Genomic DNA, 26,705 nt, shown 5'->3' with positions numbered 1-26,705 from the left:
TGCAAAGGAGAGAGGAAATGGTGAGGGAGAGGGGGCAGGAACAGCCCACTGTACAGAGACCTGGCAATTTGACAGGAGAGGGGACAGAGTCGCCAACTCTCTGGACAGCAGGCTTCTCCTCTTCCTCGCCATTTCCTCTTTGCACCTGACAGCCCATGATCTTTCTATTTTTCTTCTTTTTAAGAGCCTGAACAATGACTAAATACTCATTAGAGATAGGGATTGATTGTCTAGAAAAGTAATAATTATGAAGGAACTCAAAAAATAATGAAAATTTGGACAATCCAGAAGAGTTCTAAAAAGAAAAAAGTATCTGTAATCATCTCATCCAGAGGAAAAAACATTTAAAATATTTTGATGATTTTAAAAATTGGAATCATTCTGTCAGTCATTTTGTACACAGTGCTGGTCGCACATTGTCACAAATATTTCTCTAACTCATCAAAGGATTTTTCAAATATGAATTCATTGACTGTATAATGTACTATATCTAATCTTTAAATATTTAATCTTTTTTTAACTTTTAGGCTGTTTGCAAATGAGAAATTTCAAGCTGAAAATTGCTGCAATGTACATTCTGATTATTCGCTTAGAACAGATTTCTAGAAGTGGAAACAGTAGGTCAAAGAATATATTTTTCAGGTAAAAATTTTGCATTATTATTATATATATATATTTTTTCACAGTACACGGGCCTCTCACTGTTGTGGCCTCTCCCGTTGCGGAGCACAGGCTCTGGACGCGCAGGCTCAGCGGCCATGGCTCACGGGCCCAGCCGCTTCGCGGCATGTGGGATCTTCCCGGACCGGGGCAAGAACCCGTGTCCCCTGCATCGGCAGGTGGACTCTCAACCACTGTGCCACCAGGGAAGCTCTGCATTAGTTTTTGAAGAAGTATTACCCACACGGTTCAAAAATCAAAATGACATAAAAGGTATGCACTGACAAGTCTTGCTCCTGTCCTTGTCCCTGAGCACCCTATTGCTTTGTCCCCATAGGTAACAATTCCCCCGCCCCCTTTTTCCCTTCCAGTGTTTCTTTCTCAAATATTTATCCTTATTTCCCTCATTCTTACAAAAAAGGAGAATATTTTACACACTTTTCCATGCCTTGCTTTTTTCACCTCATTCTTTCTCCTGGATGTCTCCCCCTATCAGTTTGTAGAGCTAATTCTCACTCCTCTTGTCTCCCAGTTGTGCTATGTTCAATGGTGTGGTTGTACCACAATTTATTCCACCAGGACCCTGAGTTGTTTTCCTTTGCTATTATAAACAAAGCTACAATGAATAACTTTGAAGTATGCCATTACATAGATATTTGGGAATATCTGTATTTAGATTCCAAAAATTGGATGTCGCGTGACCTCTAGGGTGTGCGGGGCTCCAGGAAAAGCTTTGCAAGGCCCTGGACCTCATAAGCAATTTGAATTTTAAACATTTTACAAAAGTCTTGGGCCCATGTGAAGTATCGATATATCGATGAAAATTTGGTATAATGAGTAGAAAAGAGGTACTTACATCTTTGTTGATTGTTCAATGAATGCAAAGATTCTTCAGAAGTTCCAGGCACCATCTTCTGTGTTCTTTATCGTCAAATGTGTCATTCCTGGCTAATGTCTCCCACTGTGAAGATAAAGAGAGTAAAACTGTTATTACTTGCAATGCTCTGGCTCTTCAGGACCTATTTGTATGGAAACAGTATAGATTTTCTGGCCTCTGCAGTTCCCTAATACCATTTATTTACTGCTGTTTACGACGTTACTGGTGTTGCCGCATCATCCATCTTACCCCAGTGAATATGGACTTCCAACAGCTTTCTCAAAGGTTGTTCTCATGCTTTGTTAATGGCAGCCACAAACACTCGTCTTACCAGAGGTGTGCAGGAAACCGTGAACGATAATTTGTTTTCTGATCATATAAAATTTGCCATTTGGAATTCTATAGTGTAAATGCAGAACAAGACGTTTTCCAACCATGCCGTCTCTTGAACCCTTAGGTTGTGGTTACTGCATTTCTAGGTGTGATTTCTTTCAGTGTTGACTGCACCCTGACAAAGATTCAAATTTTTGTCAGGCTCTGGAAACTTCTCCTAGGTCCATCTATGCACTTCCTTGTAAAACCCAGTTTTAGCAAGAACTCTAAGTCAGTTTAACCAGAACCCCCTACCCTTGATATCTGATCACTCTCGATATCTGATGGGTTCTTCATCCTCCACCTTCTCCCAGGCAGTGTTTGATCACCCTGGCCTGTCTTCAGCAAAGAATCCCGTTAGGTCAGTTTAGCCAGAATTGCTCTTATTCCTGATGTTTCCTCGTAGTAATTTTCCACCCACTCACACTCACCCTGCTCTTTTGCTTGTGCTGTATTTGGAGTTGAGCCCCACCTCTCTCCCTCACTGTAAAATCCCACTGCAGTTGTCCCTATATCTATCACGATGGGCCTGAGTCAAGACGACACCTCACCATCTTTAACAAGTGTCGTTGGATATTTTGTTAACAACCCCTGCCTTTCACACACTGTCACCAGTGGGGAGCCTAGGCGAGGGCCCAGGAGCATATTGAGAAGAATGGTCCCATCCACACAGTTAATGTCTGTCCAGTACAATTTAAGACTGACCTGGGAGAGCATGGCATTACCACATCAACTGGAGGCAAGAAAGGACACCCATTGGAAGGGCCAATTGTGGAGCCTTCTGGGGAGAAAGCAGTGGCCACCCCTGGAGGACTGCCTGACATACAGCATGGAGCCTGTAGGAGGGTGGGGAGACCCTCCTGGCTGCAAGCAGTGGGGGCAGAGAGTAAAGGATGCCTGCCACCACCTTCCCACATTTGGATGCTCTAGGCCAGAAATGATGCTGCAATCAGAATGCTGACAAAAGAGATCTGAGGTTCAAGTCCAAGGACTGTCTGCTTCTGGCAACTGGAGCCCATACAGGACCAGATTCAGGTTGGGCAGCCTACCCGGATGGCACTGCTGCTCTTGGCTAGTCCCAGGTACCGGAGGGGGACTTAGAAGTAAAATCTGAGGAAGCAGGTGTGGGTGAACTTTTTTGTGTGTAAGGCCCAGAGAGTAAATACTTTAGGTTTTGCAGGTTGTTTGGTCTCTTTGTCAGCTACTCAATTCTGCTGTTACAGAGGAAAAGCACCCAAAAATATTTGGTTACAGTAAGCAAATAGGCATGGCAACAATCTAATAAAACTATTTACAAAAATAGGCGGTGAACTGGATTTAGCCCACTGGCCATACCTTTATAATCACTGCACGTGGCAGAGGGCTCAGGGCAGGGGCTTCACTTGCCTGGGTCTGATGGTGGGACTATAGGATCAAATGGTAAGTGCATCTGTAATTTTAGTAGATATGGCCAGATTCCCCTGTACAGAGTTATCATTTTATCATGGTAAATTTATCACTTACCACTAGCAATTTTGTCTGTTTCCCTACAGCCTTGCCAAGAGAATGTTCTGACTTTGTATTTTTGTCAATTTGATAGGTAAGAAGTAGTATCTCAGGGTGGTTTTCTTTTTTTTTCTAAGGGATTAGCTTGGAAAGAGTGAGGGGAAGAGCTTTCAAAGATATGGGTGCAGCACAGGCAAATGCCCTGGGGAAGTAAACAGGTTGTCCAGTTGAAGAAATTTTTAAAAATGTATTTATTTTATTTTTTATTTAATTTATTTTTTTGGCCATGCTGCGCGGCATGTGGGATCTTCCCTGACCAGGGATGGAACCCATGCCCCCTGTAGTGGAAGTGCAGAGTCTTAACCACTGGACCACCAGGGAAGTCCCAGTGTGGTTTTAATTAGCACTTCTTTTATTTTGAGCAATTATTGAGCACCTATTTGGTTTTTACGATGAACAATCTGTCTTTGGGTATTATACTATTGGGTTGTTGGTCTTTTTCTTCCTGATTTACAGAAGTTCTTTATATATTAAGGAGATTAGCCCTTAATGTGTATTCTGTAGTTGTTGGAATAGTGTTCTATACATGTCAATTAGGTCAAAGAGGTTGATACTGTTGTTCAAATGTTTAAGATACCTAGTAGTCAAGTGGAGTTGTTCAGCAGGCATTTGGAAATACAAACGTGTTTCCTTAATTTCTCTTTCTGAGCTTTCATTGTTATTGTATAGAAATGCAAGAAATTTCTGTGTATTAATTTTGTATCCTGCAACCTTACCAAATTCATTGATGAGCTCTAGTAGTTTTCTGATAGCATCTTTAGGATTCTCTATGTATAGTATCATGTCATCTGCAAACAGTGACAGTTTTATTTCTTCTTTTCCGATTTGGATTCCTTTTTTCTTCTCTGATTGCTGTGGCTAGGACTTCCAAAACTATGTTGAATAAAAGTGGTGCAGAGTAGACATCCTTGTCTTGTTCCTGCTCTTAGAGGAAATGCTTTCAACTTTTCACCGTTGCGTATGATGTTAGCTGTGGGTTTGTCGTATATGGCCTTTATTATGTTGAGGTATGATAAAACCTGGAGATAAAAACTCTGGAGAGTTTTTATCATAAATGGGTATTGAATTTTGTCAAAAGCTTTTTCTGCATCTGTTGAGATGATCATATGGTTTTTATTCTTCAGTTTGTTAATGCGGTGTATCACACTGATTGATTTGCTGATATTGAAGAATACTTGCATCCCTGGGATAAATCCTACTTGTCCTGATCCTACTTCATCAGGACTTCCCTGGCGGTCCAGTGGTTAAGACTTCACCTTCCAATGCAGGGGGTGTGGGTTCGATCCCTGGTTGGGGAGCTAAGATCCCACATGCCTCACGGCCAAAAACCCAAAACATAAAACAGAAGCAATATTGTAACAAATTCAATAAAAACTTAAAAAATTGTCCACATAAAAATAAGTCTTTAAAATAAAATCCCAGTTGATCATGGTGTATGATCCTTTTAATGTATTGTTGGATTCAGTTTGCTAGTATTTTGTTGAGGATTTTTGCATCTATGTTCATCAGTGATATTGGCCTGTAATTTTCTTTTTTTATGGTATCTTTGTCTGGTTTTGGTATCAGGGTGATGGTGGCCTCATAGAATGAGTTTTGGAGTGTTCCCCTGTAATTTTTTGGAATAGTTTCAGAAGGATAGGGGTTAACTCTTCTCTAAATGTTTGATAGAATTCACCTGTGAAGCCATCCGGTCCTGGACTTTTGTTGGAAGTTTTTAAAATCAGTTTCAATTTCAGGGCTTGTGATTGGTCTGTTCATATTTTCTATTTCTTCCTGGTTCAGTCTTGGAAGATTGTACCTTTCTAAGAACTTGTCCATTTCTTCCAGGTTGTCTATTTTATTGGCACAAAGCTGCTTGCAGTAGTCTCTTATGATCCCTTGTATTTCTGTGGTTTCAGTTGTAAATTCTCCTTTTTCATTTCTAATTTTATTGATTTAAGCCACCTGCATTTTTTTTCTTCATGAGTCTGGCTAAAGATTTATCAATTTTATCTTTTCAAAGAACCAGCTTTTAGTTTCATTGACCTTTTCTATTGTTTTCTTCATTTCTATTTCATTTATTTCTGCTCTGATATTTATGATTTCTTTCCTTCTACTAACTTTGGGTTTTGTTTGTTCTTCTTTCTGTAGTTGCTTTAGGTGTAAGGTTATGTTTTTCTTGTTTCCTGAGGTAAGACTGTATTGCTATAAACTTTCCTTTTAGAACTGCTTTTGCTGCATCCCATAGGTTTTGGATCGTTGTGTTTTCATTTTCATTTGTCTCTAAGCATTTTTTGATTTCCTCTGTGATTTCTTCAGTGATCCATTGGTTGTTTAGTATGGAAATACAAATGTGGAACTCGGGTGAGAGTCTAGACTGAGAAATTTAGGAATAATAGGTATAGATGGCATTTGAAACAATGAGATAGGTGAGGTCACCTAGGGATAAAAAATAGAGAAATGGTAATAAAAACTGAGATGTAGGTCATTCCAACACTTAGAGATTGAGAGGTGGAGGAACCACCAGCAAGACAGAGAGGAGGCTTCCAGCGGTGCAGAAAAGAAAGCAAAAGGCAGATGTTTTTGTAAGCCAAGTGAAGAAAGTATTTCAAGGAGGAAGGAGACTCTGTCATATACCTTTAGAGGCTGAGTAAGATGAGGATTTTTATTGAGAACTGATCTCTGGATTTGCAACATGGAGACTGCTGGTGACCCTGACGGGAGTACTTTCAGTAAAGTGGTGGGGACAAAAGCCTGATCTCCCAGAGAGTGAAGTGATTAGAGAAATAGAGGAGGCTGCTGGGCAGCTGAGGGTTAACTTGATGTCTGAGGTTATGAATGTAAAGATCTGTCCTAGCAGTCATGGGTTCTTCATGAACCATATTCAGCTGTTCAAATGCAGGCAAAGGATGGGCAGAGAGCTGTATTTAACCAGAGCTGTCCAGTAAGTATGAAGGAGGCAGTTGAGGATGTATTGGTTGATGGGCCAAGGAACCTAAGCTGAATAATGAGGAGAGAACCTAACAGTGAAAAAGTGGTAAAGCAATGGAGTGGAGCTCTAGGTATGGTCAAAGCCCAATTTATTATGCTCATAAACACAACGTATATACACGGACCACCCAGTCTCTTCTGAGTTCCACACAGGCTCAGTGTTCATCTGGTTTATCAAGAAGTAAGTACAAGGCTGGGTAAATACATCTTAAATTTTATTATTTGGTTTACAACAATTCAAAGATGGCAGATGCCTTTTATAAATGGGTATACTATACTAGAGCTATATTATAAGGCAAGGAAGCCCAATTACCGAAAGGCCCTTCAAAATGTACTTCACTTGGCTACATCATTGATAGTCTACGTCGTGGAATTTTTGATGTCTCCCAGAAGATACATTACCATCAGTTTCTATTGTATTAGGTTCTAAGAAACTTTATTTCTTAAAGAAAAAAATGATTGTAGGGAAAAATAAAAAATGTCTTTGAAAAGACTATCTGTATTTAAATAAAGTGCCTGATTAATTCGTGAAGGGAAGAAGTTCAGAAAGCAAACTTATGTTGTATAAAAATAAATATTGTGAATTCGCTGTATGTAAGACTGATAATAAATGATTTTTGTGGGTAGGCAAAGTTATCTTATTGGTTCCATACTTATGTGAAGGCTTTCAAAAAACCGGTAAAATTTTTTAAAAGGAATTTAAACCTCTTTTATAAATTAATTCAGCTGATTGGTGACTGATTTTTCCATGTCTTTATTTTTTTTCCCATTACATGTCTTTTAGACATTTTGTTGCTGTAACCAAGATTGGGTAGCAAAACAGAGAGGGCACAGAACGCGTATCAGTCATCCTAGTTATCTATTAGCATCTCATGGAAAATGGCTAGATCTGGGAAGGGTGGCGGCAATTAAATATTCTATGAAATAAGGCATTGTTCTTTCTTCCAAAGTATTCATTTATCTTTGATTTCCTTGGTCTTAGGAACATGAATAATTTAGAGTTGGCTATACTTACCATCAAGATATATTAAATGAAGATTTCCCTGTCTGAAATTGGAGAGATGTAGCAATACTCTATTCTACTTTAGAAAATCCTGTTCCCCTAGTTGATTTCCTCTCAGTTAATGAGTTAGGTACTCTTGGTACATTTGGAGGGTCACAGAAATAGCACTGGCTTAGGAGACTGGAGACCTGTACTTAATCACAATGTGGGTACTCTGTAGTTGTGCAACATTAAAAATGTACCTTCTCTGATTTTCAGTTTCTTCTGCTGTAAAATAGAGATAGGAATATCTACCTGACCTATTTCACATGTACTGTTGTGAGTACTAAATAATACATGTATTTGAATGTGTTTTGGAATATGTAATGCACTAAAGTTGTTGGTAAATGCTTTAAAAATGTGGTTTGCTGTGCACTTCTTTAGGTTAAAAAAATGAAAATATAAATCACTGGGAAACATAAATCCTTCTGAATCATATAGCCCAAATGTAAATAAGTAATTTACAAATGCTTTACAATAAAATCGAAGAAATTATTCATGGATATTTTAAAAATAAAAAATCTTGCAGCTAAATATTCATCAACTTAATCATTCTTTCTTTTATAAGAATGTTCACTATGTGACAATATAACTCTCCAAAGGAGAAATTCTATAATTAGTTCAGTTCTCTGCCTCAGCAGCTTCATTATAAGGCAGAAGAGTGGAATAAAGTTTCAAAATAAGCAAAAATATATAACTCTAAACCACAGTCCCCTTATTTTAAAGAGCTTAATAGGAACACTTCCCCCAATATATTTATAAACAACCTACTACTTATATAATGTTAACACTAATTGACAACTTAAACCACACGATCAAAGTCGATGTGCATTTCTTCTTCCCTTTATCAGTTAAATTATTAAATATCTGACAGTCTTGAGAGATTCCACTGCATTTTTTTTAAAATGAACTATATGTAATATAAAAATGCTTACCTATTGAATGACTAAGGTGTTGGTCAAGTGTTCAGAATACAATCAGAGTTTTAGAAAAATATTTGAGAAACATAGCAGTGTACCTGATAGTCTCCCACGTAGACATCAGCCTGTGCAAACAGATGATGTGCACAGGCATGAAAAATAACCAAAGTAACCCCACCGATTTCTCCTTTAAAATGGTAAGCCTACCAGTTTCAACAGAGTTCTTAAGAGGAGCGAATGAATCATTTGCTCATTCTAAATCTTATGATAGCTTGGTTATATTAAATGGTACAGTTTTTTTTAATGAAAAGAAAGTATTAATTATAAGGTAGGTAACAAATATTAAATTCTGGCCAGTAGCAAAATTTTTGCACCACATGACAAAAGCATACCAATAAAATGCGCTAAAGAATAACCACAGAATGCTAATATCCCACTATGATCTTTGCTATCAACAATTTTTAGCAAAGATTTAGCTCTCCATCAAAAGCTTCTGTCTCTCTCTTTCACACACCACACACACACACACACACACACAAGCACGCACGATTTCTCACACCATCTTGTTTCTACAAACACAGCTCAGGTTATCTTATTTTGGACTATTAAGTCTTCAGAAAAAGATCAACATTCTTTCAACAAATCAATGATCAAAAATGACCCACTGATGGGACGTCCCTGGCGGTCCAGTGGTTAGCACTCTGAGCATGGGTTCGATCCTTGGTCAGGCAACTAAGAGCTAGCATGCCACATGGCATGGCCAAAAAAAAAAAAAAAAAAAAAGACCCACTGCTTTCATTAAAGGCCATTCTGTGTTTAAAGGGTAGCCTGCCGAGAACTTGCAGAGTTGAAATTAAATTAGCATCAGCACAGGGAAATTCATACAAACAGGTAAAAGTGAGTTTATCTCATACTCAGCAGAACATATTGAGGTTAGGGTAGGAGCAAAGTAATTGGTAAATGGATCCTCAGCTGGCAGAGAGGTGGGCATAGTTAGAACTATTACAAACTTGGTTGGGCCCCTTTCATTTTAAAGTCTGCTTTGCAGTACAACACATCTGTGAGACAAGAAAGGCTAAACCAGAACTCTGTTTCCTTTAACGTGGCATTATGAGTTAAACAGTAATACATTACATTTCTGCTATGTCTGTGGTTTTAAAATTATTCATTGTAAACATCCTATATTCTTTCCTAATTATTTCAGAGTTTGAGTCTATGTCTATGTCAAATTATCATTTATTCTATGAAAAGCAGCACAAATACTGTTCATTCTGGTTTCAGCACAAATTCTTTAAAAATAAAATGTTAAGGCCATTTAATGGAATCAGGGCCAACTGAAGATTACCCTCACAGAAGTCAAACTACTGAAATAAAAGTTTTGAAAAAGAGCTATAAGTGGTTGTCTTTGTGTTTTCCTTCTTGGTAACTTGAGAGCGGTTTGTAGGATTTATTAGTCTCCAACATCTCCATCTCGATCTCCAATAAGCCAAAGAAAATGAAAACTTAAGGCTAACAAGGCTGTCCCGAGCAGATCACCCAGTGCCGTCAGATAGGGGATGGAGAAGCTATCCGGGTCCTTTCCTTTCCTCCAGAAATGATGGACCATCCAGTCAGCAATCCACAGCAAGGTAAACACCTAGAAGAGAGCACCAAAGATTACTCCTGTCACCTGGACAGTCCTAGCCCAGTAAACACGGCCATAAGCCTAAGCCACTGCTCTCTGAAGGGAAGAGGATGCGTCTAAGTCAAGAACCTCACTGGAAAAGAAGAAAGAGTTAATTGACAGTAACATTTTCTTTTCACAAGAAAAATACTATGTATTGCTGCAATTAATAAAGTTTTTCTTCAACTTGTCACATATATCTTCTCATTTTCTTCTAGCCTTCCCCAAACCACCATGTTCCTTACATTTAGTAGTATTGTACATTTTGCCAAACCACTGTTGTTTCAACTTCTTCCTATATGATAAATCTGTGAAGAAGGAAGAAGACATACGAAGAAGGAAATAAAAATAAGGAATAACATTCTTCTATTGCAGGTACAATCAAATAAAATAAAGATGGAGAACCGACCATTTACTTACTAATTATAAGGCCATTGGTGGCTTGTCAAAGCAACGAAAACTTCGTTTCAATGGTAAGAACAGTCACCAGAAGGTAAGGGCACTGAGGAATGACTTGTTGATACAGATACGGATATATTTATAGATAGGTAGGGTCAAAATATTTCAAAGGTCTATTCAAACACTAAGGTGATATAAGTATTTTCTAGGATATCAGGGATATTAAGACCTTTGTAATGCTTTGAATTTTGGGATCAGATAAATGATTTTTTTCTTTCATCCATTTAGAGTAAGAGGATTCTCTAGTTTTCAAACACCTGAAGTATTAAAAGGGATTTGGGATTAGAGAGGTTAATATTCACTGGTTTGGGACAAGTTGGCAAGTACAGGATACTAGTTAAGAACATACTTCTATACCTGCTGGCTAACTATAGGCAAGTTACTTAACCTCTTTATGTCTCTAAATGAACATTAGAGATGATAATGGCATCTACTCTCATGAGCATGTTGTGAGGATTAAATAATAGACTGAGTAATTCAGTGCCTGGCACACAATACACTTTCAACAGACGTCTGCGTGGTAGTGAGAACACTGGTACGTAAAGGAGGAAGCCCGCCTAGGTCTAGCCGAGCCCAGGGTCTGTGACCTTTTACTACTCTGACAAGTAGGCCATGAAGGTGAGGTGTCTGCCTTGGGTTCCAAACTTCTGTGCTGTGGTTTAGCTCTGACACCTTTACCAGGAAGGATGGTGGCTTGTCCAAGCTGAGAGCCGTATACTTAATCCAAACGAGGGAACTTCACATGTCTTTGGACATCAGTCAGAGAGAGAGGTTGTACTTTAAGTCCTGTTTTCTTTTGTATGAGGCTGATTCTTCCTTAGTGTTTCATGGCAAAGACTGTTTTGGAATCACATTGTCCTGTTCTTCATGACAATCTGTTTTGCATGTGGAGGAAGCATGGAATGTTAGAAATAATCCTGGATTTGGAAGTCATAAGATCTAGTTTTGATTTCCACTTTGGCCATTTATCAGCTATATGACTCTGGGCAAGCTTCTTACCATTAACCCTCAATTTCCTCATTTGAGGAGAACAAAACCAAAACGGGCCTCATATCTGCCACACTTACTTTGAGATAATTAATAAGAGCCTCAGTTTAGGAAGATGAAGAGAAACGTAAAGAGGCGGCACAGTCTCAAGTTACATTAACAAAAGCATAGTGTACAGACCGAGAGAGAGCCACCCACACCGGACCCTGGACGGGTCAGGTCACAACTCGGCAGTGTGTTAGGAACTTGTTCACCCCTGTGCTCCCAGCACCTAGCAGAGTGACTAGCTCACAAAGTAGACCCTTGATATCTGATTGAGGGCATAAAAATCAGCAGGAGACAAGGTCATTCATATAAGAGACTCCTATGAGAACAAGAACTGTTTGTCCTGGGCAAGGAGGGCAGGAGATGTAAACTTAAGAAGGTTATTGTGTCAGGAGACACTGGCTTATAACACACAGTGTTATAGGGTAGAGTTTTAGGGTAAAGGGTAAAAGTTACCAAAAGTTACCAAAACAACTTAAAAAAACCCCAACAATTTGGGCTGTCTATATATGTAACGAATTATGTAGTAAACTCTGTATTACTGGAGTATATCAAGGTTCAATAAAGAAATTTTTTGATTCTGTGAGTAATATGTACTGGAGGAAACAAAATTTTTAAAGAGAATGAGGGTAGCTATTTTCTCTGGGATTGGCAGGACATACAAACAAATAAATCCATATTGTATATTTTTTATAACATTATGTATTTATATATTAATAATATGAGTATATTTATATAAATTTATATAACATACATCATACATATGTGATATATAATTTACTAATTCGTGGTATAACATTTACACTGAATGGGAGATTTGTCTAGAACGGGGGTTGGCAAACTATAGCCCATGGGCCAAATTCAACCTGCTGCCTGTTTTTTGTAAATAAAATTTTATTGGAACACAACTCTACCCATTTGCTTATTTATTGTGTATTTAGTCTATTATTTAATCCTCACAACCTTCTTATTAAGTAGGTACTGTTATCATCTCTAATGTTCACTTGGAGAAGGTGAGTCAGAGAGGGTAAGAAACCTGTTTCAGTACTACAATGACAGAATTATGTAGTTGGGACAGAGACCATATGGTCCATAAACACAAAATAGAACTAAAATGGCATCCTTACCTCATACTCCCAAATAAATTCCAGGTAAAGACAAATATAAAAAGCAATACTTGGACTTCCCTTGTGGCACAGTGGTTAAGAATCCACCTGCTAATGCAGGGGACATGGGTTCGAGCCCTGGTCTGGGAAGATCCCACATGCCGTGGAGCAACTAAGCCCATGCACCACAACTACTGAGCCTGCGCTCTAGAGCCCACAAGCCACAACTACTGAGTCGGCGCACCTAAAGCCCGGGCTCTGCAGTAAGAGAAGCCACCATAATGAGAAGCCCGCGCAATGAAACGAAGAGTAGCCCCCTCTCGCCGCAACTAGAGAAAGCCCGCGTGCAGCAATGAAGACTCACCGCAGCCAAAAATAGATATAAATAAATTTATTAAAAAATAAAAACAATATCTGCCTAGGCATACCTTACCCAAAAAAAAGCAATACTCAACAAGTTTTATAAGAAAATGTAAGAGAAGGTCTTTAAGACCTTGATGTAGGGAATGATTTCATAAATAAAATGCACAACATATTAAAGGAACTGTTTATAACTTACATTAAAGATTCCTGTGGTTCAATAAATACCATAAATAAAAGTTAAAAATCATGCCCCAGGCTTGGAAAAAAATCTCTTCACTACACATAACTGACAAAAAAATTAGTATTCAAATACTAAGAGAATATCCAGAGAACTCCTACAGTTCATTAGAAAAAGAAACAATTCAACAGAATAGAAGAGGAAACCTAAAGCTCTAATAAACATATGAAAAGATGCCCAACCTCACTAATAATATGGGGATGTAAATTAAAACCACACTAAACTCCATTTCATATCCATCTGACTGACAGAAATCACCTTTTAAACAACAATAATAGTGAACATTGTTTTTGAAATGGCCCTTTACGGGGCCATGCGGTATTCAAAGAGGTTAACGTGTATGAACTGATTTAATTTTCAAAACATCTCTGTAAAATGCTATCGATTTTTACTATCCCTCTTTGAGGTATGAGGAAACAAAGGCATTTATAGAGTATAAGAAGTCTGCCCAAGATCACGCAGCTCATAGGGAGTCAGGCTCAAACTCATCCACTCAAGTTTAGTCTAACACTAAAGCCCAAGTTCTCATCCATCAGTGAAGTACATTGTCTTGGTAAAAAAGAACTCCACATTGGCAACATGCACAATTATTAATACTTTGGAGAGCAATGTGGCACTGCGTGTTAAGTGTGAAGATGTGCAGCTCCTTAGTTCAGCAATTCCACTAGAAACAATGATTTTTTTCCCCCTTGCAACCCTAAAAGGATAAAACTATGTAGGCTAAAGGAGGCTAGCCTAAGGGGCTCTGCTGGGTCCAGGTCCCATGTGGCTACCCAAGGACCAGGAAGACCAATATCTTGGTGTACTGTATGCATGCATAAGAGAGATGTGCAAGGATATTCACTGCATCACTGTTGTAAAAGCCGAAAATTGGAAATAAACTGAAATGTCTATTGAAACAAGAAGGGCTAAGTTAACTCTTAGGTCATACAACTGAACACTTATATAGAAGCTAAAATGAATGGAAAAGAGGGACTTCCCTGGTGGCATAGTGGATAAGACTCTGCGCTCCCAATGCAGGGGGCACAGGTTAGACCCCTGGTCATGGAACTGGATCCCACATGCATGCCGCAACTAAGAGTTCTCATGCCACAACTAAGGAGCTGGCAAGCTCCAACTAAGGAGCCCTGGAGCTGCAACTAAGGAGCTGGCAAGCCACCACTAAGGAGCCTGCCTGCTGCAACTAACGCCTGGTACAACCAAATAAATAAATATTTGAAAAATAAATAAAATGAATGAAAAAGAGCTCCATGAATTAATATGAGTATGTCTCAAAAGCGTAAGGCTGAATGAAAAAAGCAGTATAAATAAATGATTCTAATAAGGTTTATAAATATTAAAAACAATACGTTATTTATAGATACACACATCTGTAGCAATAGTATAAAAATATGCATGGCAACGATACATACCAATTTAGAATGCTAATAACTGCTAGGAAGAGAATGAAATAAGACCAGGAAGGGATATCTAGGAGGCACCAACCATAGGTATGATGTATTTTTATCGAGCATTTTGAAATAGTTGCTTAAATAATTTGCTAACGGTTGATAAAGCTGGGTGGTAATTACATGGTTATCTTATTTCCTATCATTTCCTGTACATTTGTGTTTCGTAATACAAAGTGCAAGCAGCTGGGGCAGTGGCAACTCACTGACCAGGGCTGCCCGGGCTACTACTTAAATACCTACCCAGGGGGATGCCTGAGAAAGGAAGGCAGTAAGTATGCCCTGTAGAATCCATGACAAGCTTGGACTTGTAAGGACCAAGTAGTGCTGAGGCTAACACCAAAGGATTATTTTAAAGTCTGTGAATGACTTTTCACGAAGATGGCGCCGCAGGGGAAGAAGGAAACCCCTGACCTCCCAAAGCTGAAGCCAAAACAAAGGCTTTGAAGGCCAAGAAAGCAGTGTTGAAAGGCATCCACAGCAACAAAAAAAGATCTGGATGTCATCCGCCTTCTGATGGCCCAAAACACTGTGGCTCAGGAAGCAGCCCACATATCCTCAGAAGAGCGCCCCTAGGAGAAACAAGCTTGACCACTACGCCATCACCAAGTTGCCCCTCACCACTGAGTCAGCCATAAAGAAAACAGAAGACAATAACACGCTGGGGTTCACTGTGGATGTCAAGGCCAACAAGCACCAAATTAAACAGGCTGTGAAGAAGCTCTATGACGCTGACGTGGCTAAGGTCAACACCCTGATCAGGCCTGACCGAGAGAAGAAGGCATATGTTTGACTGGCTCCTGACTATGAGGCTTTGGATGTTGCCAACAAAACTGGGATCATTCAAACTGTGTCCAGCTGGCTAATTCTAAATATAAAAGTTTTGACTATAAAAAAAATAAAAGTCTGTGAATGGAGTAAGCAAATGTCTGCAATCTCTCATCATTCTTTCAACTGTCCTGCCCAGGTGGGAGAATAAAGGGATGTATTCTAGAGAAACTGAATGGGAATGACTCAGGTCTCAAGGATACCAGACACTACGAGGTATTGGCAGAGGATGAGGATGAATTGGAAGTCTGCACAGTTAACAGTGGGATTCTTTCAGACCTTTATTTTGTTCCAAGAACAGAGGCAGGCGGGAGTATAACTCCCCAGAGAGGAGGTTAGATGTTCAAACTTGGACGGCTCCCCGTGAAATGGCCAACTACCCCAGATCCTCCAACAGTAAAGTGCCCAGTCAACAGCCTTCTCCCATCTCCAAGCTACTTAACCTCTCCATGCCTCAGGTGCCTTCCTGTACAATAGGGAAAACAATCCCTCTCTCATAGAGATGATGAGATGAGCATTAAACAGGGCAGAGCACTTAGAACAGTGCTGGACACATAGAAAGAACATAATAACTATTTGCTATGAATTAAAAGAAACCAGGTCATATATGACTAACAAGAATCTGACTTTTCAACAGCTGCACTAGTAGAAAACGGAGAATACCTTCAAAATCCTGAGAGAAGAGTATTTCCAGTCTATGTCTGTGCCCAATTCATCAACTGAGTGTTGAGGGTAAACTACAGTCAACTTAAGACATGCAGGCACTCAGAAAAATTATCCCATGTTCTCTTTGGAACTTTCTTGAAAATGTTTTGATGCAAAATGAGGGAGAGAACCAAGAAAGAGAAAGACCTGAGATCCAGAAAATAGAAGTGCCAACCTAAGAGAGAGTGAGGGAAACCTCCAGGGGAAGAGCTGTGCAGTAGGCTGGCGAGAGAGTCCAGACAGAGCTAGAGGGTGGACGGCTCTGGAAATGAAGTCCCAGGATAAAGGCAAATTGGTAAATTATCTGAAATAACAGAGTTGGGGGAAGGGACTAATTATAGGTGGGTGACAGTTGTGACGGAACACTTGAAAAAAATTAAGGATAGGGCTTCCCTGGTGGTGCAGTGGTTGAGAGTCCGCCTACCGATGCAGGGGACACGGGTTTGCGCCCCAGTCCGGGAAGATCCCACATGCCGCGGAGCGGCTGGGCTCATGAGCCATGGCCGCTGAGCCTGCGCGTCTGGAGCCTGTGCTCTGCAATGGGAGAGGCCACAACAGTGAGAGGCCCGTGTACCGCAAAAAAAAAAAAAAAAAAAAAGATACATGCACCCCTATGTTCACAGCGGCACTATTCAAAATAGCCAAGACGTGGAAACAACCTAAATGTCCACTGACAGATGAATGATTAAATGCTCCAACCAAAAGACACAGACTGGCTGAATGGACATAAAAACACGACCCATATATATGCTATCTACAAGAGACCCACTTCAGACCTAGGGACACATACAGACTGAAAGTGAGGGGATGGAAAAAGATATTCCACGCAAATGGAAATCAGAAGAAAGCTGGAGTAGCAATTCTCATATCAGAGAAAACAGGCTTTAAAATAAAGGCTATTACAAGAGACAAAGAAAGACACTACATAATGATCAAGGGATGAATCCAAGAAGAAGATATAACAATTGTAAATATTTATGCACCCAACATAGGAGCACCTCAGTACATAAGGCAAATGCTAACAGCCATAAAAGGGGAAATCGACAGTAACACAATCATGGTAGGGGACTTTAACACCCCACTTTCACCAATGGACAGATCATCCAAAATGAAAATAAATAAGGAAACACAAGCTTTAAATGATACATTAAACAAGATGGACTTAACTGATATTTATAGGACATTCCATCCAAAAACAGCAGATTACACTTTCCTCTGAAGTGCTCATGGAACATTCACCAAGATCGATCATATCTTGGGTCACAAATCAAGCCTTGGTAAATTTAAGAAAATCGAAATAGTATCAAGTATCTTTTCCGACCACAATGCTATGAGACTATATATCAATTACAGGAAACATACCTGTAAAAAATACAAACACATGGAGGCTAAACAATACACTACTTAATAACCAAGAGATTACTGAAGAAATCAAAGAGGAAATAAAAAAATACCTAGAAACAAATGACAATGAAAACATGATGACCCAAAACCTATGGGATGCAGCAAAAGCAGTTCTAAGAGGGAAGTTTATAGCAATACAAGCCTACCTCAAGAAAAAAGAAACATCTCAAATAAACAACCTAACCTTACACCTAAAGCAATTAGAGAAGGAAGAACCAAAAAACCCCAAGTTAGCAGAAGGAAAGAAATCATAAAGATCAGATCAGAAATAAATGAAAAACAAATGAAGAAAACAATAGCAAAGAACGATAAAACAAAAAGGTGGTTCTTTGAGAAGATAAACAAAATTGATAAACCATTAGCCAGACTCATCAACAACAAAAGGGAGAAGACTCAAATCAATAGAGTTAGAAATGAAAAAGCAGAAGTAACAACTGACACTGCAGAAATACAAAGGATCATAAGAGATTACTACAAACAACTATATGCCAATAAAATGGACAACCTGGAAGAAATGGACAAATTCTTAGAAAAGCACAACGTTCTGAGACTGAATCAGGAAGAAATAGAAAATATAAACAGACCAATCATAAGCACTGAAATTGGGACTGGGATTAAAAATCTTCCAACAAACAAAAGCCCTGGACCAGATGGCTTCACAGGTAAATTCTATCAAACATTTAGAGAACAGCTAACACCTATTCTTCTCAAACTCTTCCAAAATATAGCAGAGGGAGGAACACTCCCAAACTCATTCTACGAGGCCACCATCACCCTGATACCAAAACCAGACAAAGATGTCACAAAGAAAGCAAACTACAGGCCAATATAACTGAAGAACACAGAAGCAAAAATCCTCAACAAAATACTAGCAAACAGAATCCAGCAGCACATTCAAAGGATCATACACCATGATCAAGTGGGGTTTATCCCAGGAATGCAAGGATTCTTCAATATACGCAAATCAATCAACGTGATACACCATATTAACAAATTGAAGGAGAAAAACCATATGATCATGTCAATAGATGCAGAAAAAGCTTTTGACAAAATTCAACACCCATTTATGATAAAAACCCTCCAGAAAGTAGGCACAGAGGGAACTTACCTAAACATAATAAAGGCCATATATGACAAACCCACAGCCAACATCATTCTCAGTGGTGAAAAACTGAAACTATTTCCACGAAGAACAGGTACAAGACACGGTTGCCCACTCTCACCACTATTACTCAACATAGTTTTGGAAGTTTTAGCCACAGCAATCAGAGTAAAAAAGGAAATAAAGGAATCCAAATCAGAAAAGAAGATTTAAAGCTGTCACTGTTTGCAGATGACATGGTACTATACATAGAGAATTCTAAAGACTCTACCAGAAAACTACTAGAGCTAATCAATGAATTTGGCAAAGTAGCAGGATACAAAATGAATGCTCAGAAATCTCTTGAATTCCTATACACTAATAAGGAAAAATCTGAAAGAGAAATTAAGGAAACACTCCCATTTACCACTGCAACAAAAAGAATAAAATACCTAAGAATAAACCCACCTAAGGAGAGAAAAAACCTGTATGCAGAAAACTATAAGACACTGATGAGAGAAATTAAAGATGATAGAAACAGATGGAGAGATATACCATGTTCTTGTATTGAAAAAATCAACATTGTGAAAATGACTATACTACCCAAAGCAATCTATAGATTCAGTGCAATCCCTATCAAACTACCAATGGCATTTTTCACCAAACTAGAACAAAAAATTTCACAATTTGTATGGAAACATAAAAGACCTTGAATAACCAAAGCAATCTTGAGAAAGAAAAACAAAGCTGGAGGAATCAGGCTCCCTGACTTCAGACTATACTCAAAGGTACAGTAATCAAGACAGTATGGTACTGGCACAAAAAAAGAAATATAGATCAATGGAACAGGATAGAAAGCCCAGAGATAAACCCATACACATATGGTCACCTTATCTTTGATAAAGGAGGCAAGAACATACAATGCAGAAAAGACAGCCTCTTCAATAAGTGATGCTGGGAAGACTGGACAGCTACATGTAAAAGAATGAAATTAGAACACTTCCTAACACCATACACAAAAATAAACTCAAAATGGATTAAAGATCTAAATGTAAGGCCAGACGCTATAAAACTCTTAGAGGAAAACATAGGCAGAACACTCTATGACATAAATCACAGCAAGATCCTTTTTGACCCACCTCTTAGAGGAATGGAAATAAAAACAAAAATAAACAAATGGGACCTAATGAAACTTAAAAGCTTTTGCACAGCAAAGGAAACTATAAACAGGATGAAAAGACAACCCTCAGAATGGGAGAAAATATTTGCAAATGAAGCAACTGACAAAGGATTAATCTTCAAAATTCCAAGCAGCTCATGCAGCTCAATATCAAAAAACAAACAACCCAATCCAAAAATGGGCAGAAGACCTAAACAGACATTTCTCCAAAGAAGACATACAGATTGCCAACAAACACATGAAAGAATGCTCAACATCACTAATCATTAGAGAAATGCAAACCAAAACTACAATGAGGTATCACCTCACACCAGTCAGAAGAGTCATCATCAAAAAAATCTACAGACAATAAATGCTAGAGAGGGTGTGGAGAAAAGGGAACACTCTTGCACTGCTGGTGGGAATGTAAACTGATACAGCCACTATGGAGAACAGTATGGAGGTTCCTTAAAAAAACAGAACTACCATACGACCCAGCAATCCCACTACTGGGCATATCCCCTGAGAAAGCCATAATTCAAAAAGAGTCAGGTACCACAATGTTCTTTGCAGCACTATTTACAATAGCCAGGACATGGAAGCAACCTAAGTGTCCACTGACAGATGAATGGATAAAGAAGATGTGGCACATATATACAATGGAATATTACTCAGCCATAAAAAGAAATGAAATTGAGTTATTTGTAGTGAGGTGGATGGACCTAGAGTCTGTCATACAGAGTGAAGTAAGTCACGAAGTAAAAAACAAATACTGTATGCTAACACATATACATGGAATCTAAGAAAGAAAAAAAAATGGGTTCTGAAGAACCTAGGGGCAGGACAGGAATAAAGACACAGATGTAGAGAATGGAGTTGCGGACATGGGGAGGGGGAAGGGTAAGCTGGGACGAAGTGAGAGAGTGGCATGGGCTTATATATACTACCAAATGTAAAATAGATAGCTAGTGGGAAGCAGCTGCATAGCACAGGGAGATCAGCTCGGTGCTTTGTGACCACCTAGAGGGGTGGGATAGGGAGGGTGGGAGGGAGACGCAAGAGGGAGGAGAGATGGGGATATGCGTATATGTATAGCTGATTCACTTTGTTATAAAGCAGAAACTAACACACCATTGTAAAGCAATTATACTCCAATAAAGATGTTAAAAAAAAAATGGATGAATTGATGTCTCCACAGTCTGTTTTAGCTCTAAAGTACAAGGGTAAGAAATCTGTGCTCATAAACCACATAGTGATTGCTCTCCTTATCTCTGCATTTCTTCCTCCATCCCTCCCACATTCTTAGTCTCATAATTTAATTTAAGTTCCCTTCCCATGCAATTTCTTTTTAAAGGTATTGTGATGACTTAAAGGTCAAGCAGGTTTAAATTTACTAATTTTTTTACAGGTTAACAAGGATATCAGTGTTTCCTTGGAACACTGTATAAATGAATTATTAAAAGCACAGTAAGTATCAGATACTTCTTAATGAAACATGCTTTATTTTCAAACTAAATGATTATTTAAGGAATGTATTCTTTTTTACTGGGAAAACACATCAAAAATCTAACCAAGCGTAGACTCTATTTTACATGGTCTGTTTGTTTTTTATGAAATATGCACAACTTCTTTGGGTAAATATACCTCCTTAAAAGGCAACTTTGTTGCTCCAGCTAATTATGCATGTTCTAGATGTATTACTTGGAATTTAAATAAATATATAAAACACACGAATATATATTTGCTTTGGATGATTGATTCTCTCGGCCAGCTCCTTCTCTGAGCTAGAATCAACATTCCCATCTACTAGCATCCCTTCAATGCCCCATTGCCAGTAACAACCTTGTGTATCATGTGACGAAAGATGATTTCTTTGGGAGAGGAGTGCTTAGAAATATGATACAAATAAACACCAGGAATAGCAAATTAGTACATTTCTTCCTAAGTCTTACAAAAGCTGAATTCATTTTCCCTATAAAAATATGCTTCCCTAATCCAGTTTCCAGACTGCTAATGCTACTCATTAAAATCTAATATTTAAATATCAGCTAAGAATTTAGGATTATCAGTCAACAGGAATTCAGTCTACTCCTGATATACAGATAAAATGTCTTTTCTTTGGCCTGAATTATTTTTGTGAGGTGGCAGGTGGGGGAAGGTAGGAAACAAACAAACCTTATTTCGAGGAGTCCCTAATAATCACCAAACTTCCCAAGGAGTCCATGGCACAAAAATGGTTAAGACTTTCTGTCCGAAAGAAACCCTCAGAATGTGTTCAGGAGACAATATAACAATATTCACAGTCTTGATTTTTAATAGCAAAAAACTACAAACAACCTAAAAGTCCATCAAAAGAAGAATAGATGAAAAAATCATGGAATATTTATACAATGGAATACTATATAACTAAAATAGATGAACAACAGTTACCCATATGAATGAATCTCACATACAATGCTGAGCAAAAGAAGAAAGCCACTTAAACTCAAATTCATTGATTCCATTTATAAATTTCAAAACCACGCAAAACTAAAACCATATATTTTTAGGTATCCAAATAAATACATAATCATAGGGAAGAGCAAAAACATTTTAGCCATACAATTCTGAATCAATAGTTTGCTTTGGGGAGGAGGGAGGAGCAGATAGGTAGCTTTAGAAGGTATAGGTACTAGGGTATTGGTAGTGTTATAATTCTTAAGCTGACTGGTGAGTGTCCTGGTGGTCACTGTGTTATTACTCTTTATACCTTGTACATGTCATTATTGTTTACCTATTCAATATTTAATATGCAATTAAAAATTTTTTAAGGGAATTCCCTGGTGGTCCAGTGGTTAGGACTTCACACTTCCTCTGCAAGGGGCACAGGTTCGATCCCTGGTCAGGGGACTAAGATCCTGCAAGCCGTGTGGCGTGGCCAAAAAAAAAATTTTTTTCTTAAATACAATAATTTTTGGCTGGGAGTTCATTAACCCTGGCCTAGTGATCCTCCCTCATGTGACCATGTCATTCTGTTCCAATCATGCAAAGAACTAGTGATAGCCAATGTCACTTAGTATTATGAAATGACAACCTGAAAATCAAGAAGAAAGTCAAACTGAAGACGTTTCTTAGTTTAGTAATAATAAGCAAAGAAGATGGAAATAAAACATATACAAACTGCTAGAGAAAACTAACATTTATTGACTATCTCTTACATGCTAAATAAAATTACTTTAATGCTGTTAATATCCATAGAATATTAAGGAAAGATGCAATCAGCAGAGATCAGGCCCTGAACAACTTAGGTGTTCCCTCTTCACGCTCTGCCTGTAGCCCAAAGATGGCTCTGCTTCTAATACCATCCCTTTTCAAGTAGGAAGACTTTGTTGCCCGGCAGAACATTTCACTGGAAAAAAGAATATTCATTCATTTAAAACTATTTATTGAATGCCTTTCTAATATATTACTCAAATTTGAGAAATAATTTTTTGAAGTAGCACACCAAAATATTTGTGGTGGTGGTCTTGAGTATGGGGATTATGGACAATTTTACAATGATGAACATGTGTTGCTTTATGATAAGAAACAAAACTCAATAAACTAAAAAAATCCCCATAAAACAAGACCAAAAACCACTTCCTTGTCTAAGCTCAGCATGGAGGTCTGTTTTTTCCCTTTACTAGGTGAGATATCATCTCAGAGAACAGATTTAAAAGGATAACTTTGACATCTATAGGAATTTAGTAATGGCTCTTGCTAGAAAATGAAACTACCTGAAAAAAATTTTAATTGCAGGTAAAAGGAAAAGAGTCAGAAATACAGCTCTGAACTTCTTTGACATAAGTAAACAAACCCTGAAAAGAAGACAACTTATTTTTATGGGAGGGGATAAAAGTAAGGGGCAAAGAAATAACTGAGATATTTGAAACCTAGAGAATCAATCTTTTCTTGATATTCGAAGGGTCTACAGTCATTAGTTAGAGACAGAATATGGAGAAGAGCAGAGAATAGAACTGGATGTACAAAGGCAAGGAGCATGCTTAACTAATTAACATTTTAGAAGAAGCAGCTATGAGAAGTGACAAGTGTGAAAACCCAGATATGATCAACCTGGACTTCTGTAAGGTCTGAGATACAGTATCAGACAAGGATTCATAACTATAATTACTGCTGCTGTTGAAATGCTAGCACACTAAGAACTCTATGCTAAGCGTAGAGAATAAAAGGATGTTGATTTGGAATCACAGAGAGAAACACATCTACATTAGATTTGATTGTTTGGCATATTTATACCTGTAAAAGTACAAATACTCATGAAAGTGAGCTGAGATCTACATAAAGAAGAGAGTTTGCAATTAAAAATTTTTTAGAAAAGTTAAGGCTTAAAAGAGGAGAGCAGCAAAAGAATAGACATATAAATCTATGGAAAAGAATACAATTTAGAAATAGACCCACATATAGTAAATTGGTTTTCAACAAACATACTAAGGTCACTGAAGGTGAGGAGGACAGTTTTCCCAACAAATGGTGCTGCAACACTGGGTATTCACATGGAAAAATATAAACCTCAATCTGTATTTCACGCCATATACAAAAGTTAACCCAAAATGGATCAGCGATACAAATAAAAGCTAAAACCAGAATATTTCTAAAAGAAAATATCCCTAAAACTCTAGGGATTGGCAAGCATTTCTTAGGACACAAAAAGCACTAACCATAAAGAAAAAATTGATAAACTGAACTTCATTAAAATTGAAACTTCTGCTATTAAAATATATGATTAAGAAAATGAAAAGACAGTGCACAGATTGGGAGAAAGTATTTCCAATGCTTATATCTGACAAAGGACTTGTATCCAGAATATATAAAGAACTCTTACAACTCAATACCAATTAAAAAAATGGACCTAAGATTTGAACTTCACAGAGGAAAGCATGAATGGCCAATAAATCCATGAAAAGATACTCCATACTATTAGTCATCAGGTAACTGGAAATTATGATCACCATGAGATTACCACCAATACACCCACGGGAATGGGTAAAGGTAAAAAGACTGACAATACTAAGTGATGGTGAGGATGTGAGGCACACGAAACTCTCAAGCTAATGGTAAGGCAGATGGTATAATCACTTTGGAAAACAGCTTGGCAGTCTCTTATAAAGTTAAACAAGCATCTTCCACGCGATCCAGTAATTCTACTTCTGGGTATTTACCCAAGGAAAATAAACACATATGTCTATACAGAGACTTGTACAGAGACTTGGATATACTCATCCAATAGAATGCTAAGGAGCAAAAATGAAACAAATTACTAATACATGTAACAATATGGATAAATTCCAAAAATATATGCTGAGTAAAACAAGGAAACAACGAGTACATACTTAGGTTCATTTATATGAAATTCTAGAAAAGGGAAACCTAATTTATGGTGACAGAGAACTGATCAGTGGCTGCCTAGAGCCAGGGATGGATGGGAACTGACTGCAGAGAAGCAGGAGGGAGCTTTTTGGGGGTGAAGGTAACGTTCTATACGTTGACTGTGGTGGTGGTTATATGGTTGTACACATATGTCAAGACTCATCAAACTCCACACTTTACATGGGTGTATTTTACTGTATGTAAATTATATCTTAATGTTATTTTCCTTTAAATTGCTTTTGTAGGTTGGAGAGGTCATCTTTGTATGTCAAGTAGCAGTGGAGCACACAGGAGGGGTTTGACAAATATCTGTTGAGCTTTTGAACCTGTTTAGAAAGGGAATGCCTAAATATATACAAGGACTCTGGTAGAGTTTTCTTCCCAGCAACAGCCTAGAGCAGGAGTCAGCAAACTACAGCCTGTAGGCCAAATTTGGCCCACCACCTGCATGGCCCATAAGCTAAGAACGATTTTTACATTTTTAAATGGTTGAAAAAAATCAAAGGAAGAATAGGATTTTGTAACCTGTGAACATGATACGAAATCCAATTTTCAGTGTCCATAAGTAAAGTTTTTTGGGGACCCAGCCATGTTCATTTATTTACATATTGTTTATGGCTGCTTTTGTGCTGTCTTGGCAGATTTGAGTACTTGTGACAGAGACCATATGGCCCGCAAGGCCTAAAATGTTGCTTACCTGGCCCATTACAGAAAAAGTTTGCTGATCCCTGCCCTAGTATAGAGCCTCTTCCCATCATCCTCCACTAATGAAATTACCAGGTTAAGTTCTTGACCCTTTTACTTATCCTGTGATGGAGTAGACATAACAAAGTCTTTGAAGTAATACAAATCTAAGTTCAAATTTTATCTACTACTTAACTACTTCTATTACTTGGGCAAATTTTTAACGCTTTCAGTTTTTATATTTGTCACTTGAGAAGTAGGGAAGACAATACATATCTCAGAGGACTGCTCAAAGGATTATATGAAATAATGTGAATAAAATACATATTGTCTGGCAGTTAACAGACATCATAAATATTAGTTCATATTGTCCTTCTAAATGAGCCATTTAAGAACAGTGGGTTGTCAAATGGGGCAGAGGAAGAAAAAGAATCTGATCACCCACCAAAGGTTACTGTTCCCTACTTGGCCTCAGTTCTACTCTGGCAGAAGTTAGTTATCAACCTTCCTTTACATTTTTTTTTTAAGCTCTTAATGCCTATTTCTATACTTAATATAAATGCAATCACGTATTATGTGCTCTTTTTGTGTCTGGCTTCAACCTTAGGTTTGTGGGATTCACAATATTGTTGTGAATATACTGTTGCATAAAGGTGTAGATCATTCATTACCCTTGCCCTATTCATTGTGAAACTTTACTTTTTAAAATAACGTTAAAGTTTAGCATTCTGATCAAAAAGAAT

At 38.1% G+C, this 26,705-nt stretch overlaps 1 protein-coding gene across 4 annotated transcripts in view; it reads right to left on the bottom strand.

The window, feature by feature from the left end:
* Positions 1-26,705, bottom strand: part of SLC41A2 (solute carrier family 41 member 2) — a 228,154-nt gene that overhangs the window by 86,088 nt on the left and 115,361 nt on the right. For 3 of the 4 annotated variants that reach the window (XM_032646805.1, XM_032646806.1, XM_032646804.1), the window contains exon 11: positions 9,605-10,022. In XM_032646805.1, the coding sequence (XP_032502696.1) occupies positions 9,837-10,022 (186 nt within the window). In that variant the 3' untranslated portion in view covers positions 9,605-9,836. Of the gene's footprint in view, positions 1-1,516; positions 1,622-9,604; positions 10,023-26,705 lie in introns of those variants that run through there. The other variant, XM_032646807.1, reaches the window with a different exon arrangement.

The sequence above is a fragment of the Phocoena sinus genome, chromosome 10 (assembly GCF_008692025.1).
Source record: "Phocoena sinus isolate mPhoSin1 chromosome 10, mPhoSin1.pri, whole genome shotgun sequence".
Lineage (NCBI taxonomy): Eukaryota > Metazoa > Chordata > Mammalia > Artiodactyla > Phocoenidae > Phocoena > Phocoena sinus.
Note: the sequence above shows the minus strand (reverse complement) of the source record. Positions and strands in the feature narration are given on the sequence as shown.